General features: G+C 43.1%; 1 protein-coding gene across 7 annotated transcripts in view; it reads right to left on the reverse strand.

Annotated features, from left to right (window-relative positions):
• NT5DC3 (5'-nucleotidase domain containing 3) overlaps window positions 1–12332 on the reverse strand; it is a 104220-nt gene that overhangs the window by 75426 nt on the left and 16462 nt on the right. For all 7 annotated transcript variants that reach the window (XR_014083482.1, XR_014083481.1, XR_014083480.1 and 4 more), the window contains exon 2: window positions 5896–6080. Coding sequence is in view for 1 of the 7 variants with exons in the window: in XM_081595581.1 (XP_081451707.1) it covers window positions 5896–6080 (185 nt within the window). In the remaining 6 variants the exon portion in view is untranslated. The remainder of the gene's footprint in view (window positions 1–5895; window positions 6081–12332) is intronic.

Below are 12332 nucleotides of genomic sequence, written 5' to 3' on the forward strand. Positions count from 1 at the left end.
CTGGCTCCCCTGCTATTTCCTAGTCATAAACCTGTCCCTCCTACTACACAAAAATCCCAGCCCCTTCTTTATCCACTACTTTCTTCTCTCCCCAGATCTCAGAAGTAGAATACCAGTGACCCCACTGGTAGCAGGCCCCACCACGCCCATTTGACAGAAGGGACCTCAGAGGCTTCAGATGAGACAACCTGGCCCAGGCCACACAGCAGGGATGTGAAGGGGCAGGGGGGTCAGGGTCTCCCCACTGCCCCTGCACTCAGAGTGTGGACCTACCAGCCAGAATATCCACTCCTGAGTTCAGGGAGGCTGTGTCCCCACGATCTCCCAATCATGATGGACTCTGCTTATGTAAAGGCCTAGACAACCATCAACCAGCACAGCAGCCCCTCTGCGTGACTGCACTGCCATCTCCTCGTGCACAGCCAAGGTCACGCGTGTGCGAGAACACCTCCTGGAATCACCAAGCTGACCCACACGCAGTGAGTAATTCCAGCCAAGCTGCACGAAGCGCTGAGTCAAATGTCACATTTGGGCTCATTTATCTAACACCCTTCACGTGTGCCAAGAAATCACTCAATGCTATTTCCACTCCTGGGCGTTTCCAAGAATCCTGCACACTGTGTATGGTCCTTCATTTTTACTAATACACTTCACACACAGACACACATACACGGAAACTCTAGCTGGGAACACCGTTAATAGTAACATCTCGTCGAGGAAGTCAAAGACGCTCCCATCAGCCAGGAAGTGACATGTCTCTCCAATGACCTACGGCTAGATTTTCTGGACTCATATAGCTTAGAAAGTGCACACCAGCCAGAAAAACATGACTCACCCAACGTGTCATGAAAATGACTGGTGTCCCTGACAGCAGAAGAACTATAAACAATAAAAGACCTTTACTTGGGGTTTTATTAAAAATCTTCTGATTTGGGCTTCGTCTGGGTTTCCTTCAGTCCCTGGATTTGTTCTCGTTCTGAGTGCAATCTGGACAGGCTAGTGTGTGCAGGCAAAGATCAAAGTTTCCCCTTAAAATGCTACAGAACTGTCCTTTACAGCTTTAAGTAAAGTTAATACTAAAATGCTGCAGAGAAACCCAGGAATTCCCTTTGCATAATTCCTAAAATTCTGTAGCCTGTCCACATGCCCCGCTCCTGGATAATCAATCACGGAGCTCTGGACAGAGCTGCGAACCTCCACATTACAACACTGCCTGTGAGTTCCTGAGGTCCCAATGCCTATAAATATGATATATCCACTTTTCAGAGGTCTCAGTTTGATATTTAAAGTAACCTGAATTATGAGTCTAATTAGAGGAGGGCAAAAGCGTATAGAAACAAAGTTCTCCAAAATCCACACAAAACATGAAGCCAGGACAAAACAACCTGCCTCATGATACTCTCTTAACAGGTGGAATTCAATGAGTATGTGAAGTGTTTACTGAGCATGTACTTTGTGCCAAGGCCTGGGAATGCAGTAGTGAACAAAACTGACACCATCAAGACTTCCCGTGCAATCCAGTGGTTAAGACTCTGAGCTTCTGCTGCAGGGGGCATGGGTTCGATCCCTGGTAAGGGAACTAAGATCCTGCATGCCATGCAGCATGGCCAAAAAAATTAAAACAACAACAACATCAAAAAAAAAAAAAGAGAAAAACTGACAACATCTCTGCCCCTAAGAAGTTTCCATCCTATGGTGGGCAGGCAAAACAAATCAACACTTGTACAGTGCTTCATAGTGGTAAGTACTGCAGAAAGAATGCACTAAAAGGGTTTGGAAATCTGGGGGAAAAAAAGAATTAAAGAGCAAGGCTTCAGGCTTCCCAGAGCCAGGCAGGATGTTCCACCAGAGGAAGTGGCAAGCGCAGAGGCCCAAAGGTAGGAGCGTGTGTGGCAGTTCAAGGAGTAGCCAAGTGGCTGGTGTGGTTGGAGCGAGGGCAGGTGGGAGGAGGCGAGGCGGGTGAAGAAGCTAGGGGTCCAGGAGCACTGGAGGCCTTCAGTGTCACTCCAAGTGTGATGGGAAGGCTCGAGGAGATTCTGAGTCCAAAAGTGAGATGACTAGTGCTTAAAGGTTCACTCTTGCTGCCGAATGGAGAACAGACCAAGGGGCAAGAATGGAAGCAAGGCACCTAGTCTAAGGCTACCGCACCATCGGTGGGAGGTGTGGACCAGGGTGGAGGCAGCGGGGGAGGTGAGAAGTAGATGGAGGCAGGACGTATTTCAACTGACTATCTTCTGAATGAGTGAAAAGAGAGCTCACAGCTGCAGAGATTGACTTCCTCGCATACGATGCAGCACCCGAAAGGAGACTAAGAGTCATCCCTGGTTTGGGAAGATCCCACGTGCCATGGAGCCACTAAACCTGGGAGCCACAATTACGGAAGCCCTCGCCCTAGAGTCTGTGCTCCACAACAAGAGAAGTCACCGCAATGGGAAGCCTGCGCACTGCAACAAAGAGTAGCCCCCTGCTAACTGCAGTGAGAGAGAGCCCGCATGCAGCAATGAAGACCCACCACAGCCAAAAGAATAAATCAATCTTTTAAAAAAAAACTCCCACTCTCATTTAACAAAAAAAGAGAGAATGGATAATTATGAAGAGGCTGGAACATTTACATCTGCTTTTAGGGAAGATGCTAAATTGCAAACTTGCTGCTCTATTACTGTGCATCTCAAAAGCAGATGTCTCTCATCTTCTCAAGTACTTTTAGTCTTTGGCAGAAAAAAAAATAGAACCAAACTCAGTGCTTCCAACAGCATCGTGGAAGAATCATTTTCAGATCCAAAACTAGAGAAAAATTTGCATAAGCATAATTGCCTCTATTAATATGTCTGATATAATTAGTGTTAGGGCATACTTCTTTTATCAAAGCAACAAACAGACATAATGGGAATGAAATTTCAACTATCTTAAATCAAGAAGCTTTACTAATCAGAATGAGTATACCTTTCTTTCCCTTATTTCATCTCTCTTTGCCCTCAAATTTCATAAATTTTTAATCTTCATGAATATTTCATTTTCATCTGAACAATAAACCCATAGGATAGAAAGAAAAGGTGTTACTAATTCCACAAGGGCCAATGTGAACAGAAGACAGCATCTGTGCCGTGCAAATAGACAGATTGAAGTTCAAATTCGAGGACTTCCCTGATGGCCCAGCGGTTAAGACTCCACCCTTCCAATGCAGGGGGCACAGATTCGATCTCCGGTTGAGGAACTAAGATTCTACAGGCCATGTGGTTTGGCCAAGAAATAAAAAATAAATAAATAAATAAAAATTTTTTTTCAAGTTCAAATTCTGGCACTGCCTTCTTTCTTGTCTTGTGGCCTTGAACTACTAGCTGAACTCGTAAGTCTCAGTTTGCTCAACTGTAAAACAGAGACACTATCTATCTGCAGGGCTGTAACACAGATTAGCAATAATAGTAGTAACAGCTAATAACAGTAGTAATAGCTAACCTTTACTGAGTGTTTTCTATGTGCCAGGCACTTCACATAAATCAACTCCTTTAATTATCACAATAACATTGTGAGGAAAGTACTACTGCTGTGCCCATTTCACAGAGGACAATACTGAGGCCAAGCATTAAGTCTGTTACTCAAGATTACCTAAAGGATAAGTGGTAAAAGCCAGGATTCAAAATCCAGAAGTCAGGCTCCAGAGCCTGTGCTTTCGGCACCAAGCAGACAATGAACAGACGGTGCTGTTAGCATAATGACTTCCATTTTATAAGTAATATCACAGCAATGATATTTTTATTTTTCTTAATAAGTTTTATAAGTAATGTCACAGCAAACACTGCAGACAACCTGGAATTCAAACACCAGCTACAGTGCAAGACCCCTTCAGCTTGCTCTCCAGCAGGGTGGTGGCGAGATGGTGGGACAAGCTGGCAGACAGGAGAGCAAGGGCAGGACCACCTCACTCTTACTCTGCTGCCATCCTCAAAGTCAAGGGAAAGGTCCGTAGGTTAGACCGAAGAGAAGGGAGTCTCTTGAACAAATGGAGACATGCAGCTGGGTGGAGAGTAGTTAGATGAGTTTACCTCTGATCAAGTGGCCATAACTAAAGAGAGCTTGGTGGCTGAAGGGAATGTTACTTTGGACAAGCACCACTCCTGCATTGTGAATAAGGACAGATGAGTTTCTTATTAAATCCACTGACAGCCAAAAGCTGAGGGGAATCAGGAAATACACTGCATCTAAGGGCAAGGACCCAAAACTTAGGGACCCTTTAACAACATTACTGAAGGTCTGCTATCCAGAACCAGGAAGCTGATGGTCACCCCTTGTTCCACACTAGTCAGACCCCACCTGCAGGAACAGCTTCAGTTCGGAGCCTCATACTTGAGGGGGATAAACCAGAGCACACACAAAATGATGAAAAAGACTAGAAAGGAGGCCAAAGGGGAATGGCTGGGAAAACCAGGAATAATGCAACTGGGAAAAGAGAAGACCTGGAAGGCATAACGGTCCATTATAACACCCAGCCCGTGACTCAAATAGTCAAGTAGAAAACATCCGTGTTCATGATTTAGGTTTCTAGGCTACTCAGATCCACCCTTGCTCACCCCAGCCCACCTCTGTGGATAACTCCTTCCAGACTCCACTGAAATATCAACTTCTCGGTTGTTTCCTCAGGCAGGAGGAATTCCTGCAGAGAAATTCCCTCAGGCAGAGAAAATTGTTCAAACCATCCTCCACACAGGTCTAGCTCTCTGTTCAGATGTCTGTAGGGCTCCACCAGGTAGAGGCTTCATAATTTACCTGCCCACAGGACAGACACCTCCACTAGACTGCTGGTTCTCCAAGCGTAGCACCTGTGTCCTACTCACCTTCATCCTGCCAGCTTCCATGACAGCTTAGCACAGAAGAGGCACTGAGTAAAGGATGAAGGAATGTGTGAAGGGATAAATGAAGGAAAAAGAAGGTATCAGTGGAAGAATCTCCCCAAGTTCAGGACACCTCTGGGAGTGATGCACTCCAGTCACCTCTCTTGGAATGCTGTGGGGGGTTTTCAAAGGGCACTGGTGCAGACGATCTCTGAAGATGTTCCTGAAATGTACTCCAACTAGACTAGAGAAAACCACGTTCAGTTTAGAGTGTTTCTTTCTTCCTGCTTTACTGCAAGCTCTCAGCAATACTATGCATCAGAAGACATTCAAATATTCCTTATCTAAGAATGCAGTTCAGTTCAGTGATGAGGGCAAAACACCGCCCATGATTTGAAGAATTCCTTCTAACCAGAAATTAACAGGCTGCCCCTTCATCAGACTTTGGGAGAACCTATGTCATTTGCTCTGTGAGAGGGCATAGTGCAAATGACCATGGCTGAATCTCCGCTAATGAGTAACTTGGGACAGTCTTCTATCAGAGACATCTAAAGATTTTTTTAAACATACAACTACCTTCTAACAAAGTTTCAGTTAGGCAATATAAATAAGTTTTGGAGATCTATTATACAGTATAGTACCTATAGCTAACAGTATTGTATTTTATACTTGAAATTTGCTAAATGGGTGGATCTTAGTTAAGCATTCTTACCACACACACATGCATGCATACACCCAACAATAACAATAAAGGGAGCAGGAGGAAACTTAGGTAAGTGATGGATAGTTTATGACCTTGATGGTGGTTTCATACACTTATCCCAAAATCCAATGAGCTTTATATATATATGTAAATATATATAGCTTTTTACATGTCAATCATAACTCAAAAAAGTATTTTTAAAAAAAAACTATTTTCCAGATAGTCATTTGGAATGGAACCACATCTACTCATACATTCAACAACAATTTACTAAGTGACACCTACTGTGCCGGGCATGAGATCAGGTCAACTCAAATCCCCACGGGGGGAGGGGAGGAAGACTGGAAGTCCCTGTGCTCTTACCCGGTGTTCGTTGATGAGAAGGTCCCGAGCAGCATTGAATATCAGTGTGTGAAGGTGTTTTGAATAAAACACCAAGGTGTAGTCATAATCAAAGCCATAGATTTCAATGTCTGACAGGCTCATCTCATTGTTTGAAAAGATGGCATCTGGATTTAACAAGTTGCTCATAATTGAAGGAACCAGTTCTAGAAGTAAAGGGGGAAAAAGACATTATACCCTATGATAAATAAAGGTTAGCATGACGTAAACAAAATGAGTAAATTAAAGCACAAGGGTAATTAGCTTTACCTTGAGAACACGATGCTAAGTGAAAGAAGCCAGTCACAAAGAGTCGCATATTGTAGGATTCGATTTAAATGAAATGTCTAGAATAGGCAAACCCCTTGAGAAAGAAACTAGATTAAGTGGTTGCCTAGAACCGTCAGGATGGAGAGAAACAGAGTGAATGCTAATGGGCATAGAGTTTCTTTGGGGGGTGATGAAAATGTTTTAAAGCTGATTGTGGTGATGACTGAACAGTTGTTTTGATGATACTAAAACCCACTGAATGGGAAACTAAGTGAGTGAATTGTATGGTAGGTACATAACATCCTAATAAGACTGTTGTAAAAAATATATTTGCTTTGACATCACAAAAAGATTTGTTTTTGTTTATAAAAGAATATATGCCAGTTACAGATATTAGAAGATAGAGAACCATGTAGATAAATAAGTATCACCCATCATACATCATCCAGAAAAAAACATTCTATGTATTTGCTATCGATATTGTTCTGTGTATATAGTGTACATAGTTGACCTCACATTGTACACACATCTTTGTATTCCACTCTAATATTCTATCATAATGTGTTCTATCATTACAGAGTTTCTGAGACTATAACTTTAAATCATCATATAAGATTGATATATTGCGCCAAATCAGCCTTTTACTCTTACACATTCATGACTTCTCCTATTTAAGAAACAAAACAAAAGCAAAAAAAAAAAAAAAACCCCACAGTAATAAGTACCTTCAGATGTTCACCTTTGCCTTTCTGGTGATTTCCTCCAGATAGATTATTAGAAATGTAATTAACCCCAGGATACCATCAGGGTCCCCTGGATTCAATGTTAGTTTCGAGTACCTGTTTTAAGTAGTTCAATTTGAAAGGATTGCTATTTCGTGACTTGTATTCTTTCTTGGAGGTTTTCCAAAAACTCATCTTACCATACAACTTTCATGAGTTCACCACACCCTTTTAAAAATCTAAGATGCAATATGGGAGGTCAGTGATTTTACTTTCCAACATCTTGAAACATTTTTCTATTTTACCATTGCAGGAATCATTTCACCACTGTGAGTGGGAGGTGGGAGGTGTGGGTGGGTGTGTACTCAGTCGCTTAGTCATGTCTGACTCTTTGCAACCCCCTGGACTACACGCCAGGTTTCTCTGTCCATGGGATTTTCCAGGCAAGAATACTGGAGTGGGTTGCCATTTCCTTCTCCAGGGGATCTTCCCGACCCAGAGATTGAACTTGTGTCGCCTGCATTGACAGGTGGATTCCTTACAAGTGAGCCACCTGGAAAACCTATTTCATCATTATCCCTCAATGATTCCCACCCATGATTTTTAATCTGCCTGCCAATGTAGGAGACATGCGTTCGATCCCTGGGTTGGGACGATCCCCTGGAGAAGGAAATGGCAACCCACCCCAGTATTCTTGCCTGGAAAATTCCATGGACAGAGGAGCCTGCGGGCCTGTCCATGGGGTTGCAGTGTCACACACGACTGAGCAACTCAGCATGCACATACGCAAGAAAGCAAGCGAATGACAGGAGCTTGGCCAAGATATTGCAACAGTAAAAGAAATTATCACTACAGCATCGCTCTTCAGCTTCCTCATCACCCTGACTGAAGTATCGCATCATTTTCAGGAAAGCACATCCAAGAAGTCTAAAGATATCATCTTTGCAGTCATTCCCTCAGCTTTCATGAAACACAGTTGCGAATTCACTGTGTGGAATTCTATTTTCCACCCAGAGTGACAAAAAGCATAAACCTGTCAGAAGAAGGCATTTCACAATTATCAGATGAGTCAAAAGATGAATGCAAAGATATAGAAAGCAACTCTCTAGAGTCTAGTAATGATGGAGAAATTGATCACATAAGTGAAACAGACTATGAGTCTTCAATAACCACATCCCAGATGAAATTTAGGATCAGGAGCTGCATACTCTATTTTTAAAGACAAGTCAATATGATATTGTCATCCAGTCATTTCACAAGTAGTCATTTAACACAAAGAACCTCCTTATGCAACACTCTGTGACAAGAACACAGACCATCCCATTTTGCTAAAAGGATATGGGACAGCATTCTCTCCCTTTTTACAACGCTTGTGCACCAAAAATTTACCTGAAGCAGTTCATCAATAGACAAATGCTGAAGACAGGTGACTTCATGGAAATAGGTACAAAACCACCAACACACGCACACAGAAAGTGAACTGTCCACATCTCATGAATGAAATTGAACCGTGTGTATTCTACTACTCTTTACATGAATAAGAACCACCTCTGACTCCATCACAAGAGCTAACACTTATGAAGGTATTATATTTATTAAGATCTTAACCTTGTATTAGGGGCTTCCCTGGTGGCTCAGATGGCAAAGAATCTGCCTGCAATGCGGGAGACCTGGGTTCTATCCCTGGGTTGGGAAGATTCCTTGCAGAAGGTGATGGCAACCCACTCCAGTATTCTTGCCTGGAGGATCCCATGGATAGAGGTGCCTGGTGGGCTACAGTCCCAGGCTTCAGTCCAAGGGATCACAAAGAGTCGGACATGACTGAGTGACTTAACTTTCTTTCTTTTTCTTTCTTACCATGTATTACATACTCAGAAGCACTTTGTATCACCTCATTTAATCCTTATGACAACCTTAGCAAGCAAAAGTTCTATCATCCCCATCTGATGTATGAAAACATTAGAGACACACAAAAATTATACAATTTACTGAAGGACACACAACCACTAAATGGCAGAGGTAGGCTTTGAATCTGGGAAGTCTGGCTTCAGAATCTACACTCTTGATGCTCTTCTGTAAGATTAGGGGAGTCAACAAGCATTTGAGAAGCAAGCATTTATTTTCTAAATAAAATGGAGTCAATCTTTCCTCATTTTAATGTTTACCATAGAATAGAGTCTACAGTGTTCCCTCCTTCCCTCTGCTCACTTTTTTTTCACATTATCCATTTCTAAAGAGCCACCTGAAATATCCAAAAAGTACGCTTCACAGGGTGATAACTCTAATTAGCCACTCATATGAGCCACAATGACACATTCTGGGCATTTCAGAAGGCTCCTTATACCTGTGGGGCTTGGATCCATTTGAGAACCTAACAGAAGCCATAGAATTCTCTCCCCCCAGAAAAACACAAACACAAACCTTGTGGAAAACTTCAGGGAGCTTGACCCCGAAGCCTATTCATGGTCACCAAGTAAGATGCCACATTACACTAACCTTAAAACCAAGCCTTCCCATCCCCACACAGCATATCCAGGCCAAAGACAGCAAATGAAGGAATGAACGAAGGAATGAATTTCCCTCCCATTAACAACCTAGATATGACCGACTCTACTGAAAATCAAACAGTCAAGATTCAGCAACAATTCCATTTCTTCATTAGGTTCTTTTGTCAAAATCTATGAGATAATAACCTTGGTCTTGTTTTTCTTTTTTTACAAATAAGATTTGAAGATAGGAAACACATTTTAAGAAACTTAAAGGCAGACAGTTCACAGGAACTAGTCCTGAGGAAGGGAGAAGCCAGTGGCTCTTCAGCATCCAACATCGAAGAGCATCTGGCCTCACATTATCAACAGGTCAATGCCCAGGATGTCACTTTCCAAACAGGACCACATGGCACTGTCCGAATGAAGTCAGTGAAGCGGGATCACTTACAGAATGACCAAAAGCTCCTCTTTCACAAATGACCTTTCCAAGGGAAGTTCTCACAGCCTGCTGCCATTAGAAGTTTCTATTTTGAACTGGTGCTGGCAAGAAAGTCTCTCTCCCTTTCTGCTACTTGAGAAGAGTATGTGAGGCCCTCAAGGAACCACGACTATGCTGGAACACAGTGCTGACAGTCAGCACATCTCCAGGGGCTGCCCAGGAATGAATTCTCCACTGGCGGGAAAGCCCGCAGTGTATCCATCACATGAACATCACCAGAAAGCGTGCGTGTTTAATTAGTCATCACTTGAAATAAACACCAGGAACATCAGTAGCTTAAAAGGAGCTCAACACCCCATGCAACCACTTCAAGAAAGTGCTAAGAATTAATGCAAGTCATTACAAGGCAAAAGGAAAGAATGCCAACCACTCAGAGAGAAACGGTCTGTCTAAACTGTGGACTCCAAATATAAACAGAAGGGCCCTTGACTAGTCAGTTATGTACTTACCCAAAGCAGAGACAAGAGTGGGTACGAATTTAGAGAACAAATTCCTTTTGCACTCAATGGATGATGACAGCAGGATGACACAGTGGGGACAGAGACGTGGATAGACAGTTCTGTCGCTCTGCCCAAAGCTCCAACCACAGCTGAGTTCCAAGGCAGCCACCCTGAACCGGCAAGGCAGCAAGCTGGGCAACCCCTGCACACTCACAGGTTACCCACTTGCTCATCCCACAGAGCACTGGGACACCCAGTAGACCACCTACACGAGTCATCTGTAAGCTTTCTGAGACTCTGTCTTTGCTTATTTTTATGGTGGTAAAATATGCATAACATAAAATTAACAATTTTAACCATTTTAAGTGTACGGCACAGTGGCACTAAGGTGACTCACACTGCTGTGAGACCATCACCACCATCCATCTCCAGAACTCTTTCATCTTGCAAAACTGAAACTCCACACCTGTTCAACGCTAGCTCCCCATTCTTCCTCCTCCCCCAGCCCCTGGCAATCACCATTCTACATTCTGTGTCTAGAAATGTGACTCATATAAGGAGAATCATAGAGCAGCTGTCTTTTGGGGCTGGCTTATTTTATTTAGCATAATATCTTCAAGATTCATTCATGTTGGGGCATGGGTCAGAAGTTCACTCCTTTTTAAGCCTAGGTAATATTCCATTTTATGTCTATCCACATTTTGCTTATCCATTCACCCACCGAAGGGCATTCCGACTGCTTCCACCCACCGGCTATTGCGAATAATGCTGCTATGCACATGTGTGGACAAATATCTCTTTAAGTCCCTGCTTTCACTTCTTGAGGGTATATATCCAGAAGTGGAATTGCTGGCATACAGTAAACTGGACTGTAATTTTTTGAGGAACCATCATACTGTCTTCCACACCCGCTGCACCATTTTCTGTTGTTTGGGGTCCTGGTTTTCTCGTTTGTAAGATCACCATAAAAGAATTCCTTCCTTGCTTTAATTTTATCTTTACTACTGACAGAGAAAATGAATGAAATCAGAACTTAGGTACAGAAGTCAGACATTTTCCACCTATTTAAGGAAATATTGTTAAACTGTGTAAATAGCTAAGTTTGGGAAATACAATCTTTGCCAAGTACTTCGTGATGGCACTTTTCTGAACCCTGTGATGTTCAGAAATGCACGATGACTCTTCTTAAAAGGTCTCCAGTCTAATGGAGCAGCACATAGGGACAGTGCTGAGTAGAAATCTATGGCCTGAGTCACATCAAGAAATACTCACGATGTCCTCAGAAAGGCAACATGACTGTCCCTCAGCCCTCGGGGACACAACCCTGGGAAGCTCTGAAGGACTGACAAGCCCAGCAGGCTAGGTCACCACATGGAGCACAACTGCCCTGGAGAGGAGTCTGAGGCTCCAGAAAACAGTGCAGGAGAGAGAGATAAACTGTGGTTATAGCTGCCTGTATTAAGCCACTGAGATTTCTGGTGTCACTGGTCACTGCAGCACAACTTAGCCTAACCTGACTGACACACCTTCTATTTCTCCATTACACTCTTTTTCTGAGAAACTACCCCACCTCAACATTCAAACTGTGTGGTCTTGGGGAGGTTCTGTTCCTGACTTTAAGAGGAAACACGTGATCCAGGCCTGGTCAAAGAGAACCTCAGAATGACCAACATGGATTCATCTGGGACAGCCACAGAACACCCTCTAGCCAAACATCTTCATATGTACCCTAAAGCCATAGGGAACCGACTGAGTGCAATCCAGAAAATTCCTAGATTTATAAGGGGATTTCAAGAAAGAAATATTCGTTTTTCCCAAACATGGACCTAAGAGGATATAAATCTGGAGATATGAGGAGGTCACCTCTAGGAACCTAAAAAAGAGGCCAGTGGGGAAGAGAGCAAGGTCAAGAGACAGAGAAAAGCCACCCAACCACATTATCTGAACTTGGATCAATTCACGCTTGAAGCTGAACCAACCCACAAAATATCTTTCCAAG

The sequence above is a fragment of the Giraffa tippelskirchi genome, chromosome 4 (genome assembly GCF_054371585.1).
Source record: "Giraffa tippelskirchi isolate mGirTip1 chromosome 4, T2T-mGirTip1v1.2.pri, whole genome shotgun sequence".
Classification (NCBI taxonomy): domain Eukaryota; kingdom Metazoa; phylum Chordata; class Mammalia; order Artiodactyla; family Giraffidae; genus Giraffa; species Giraffa tippelskirchi.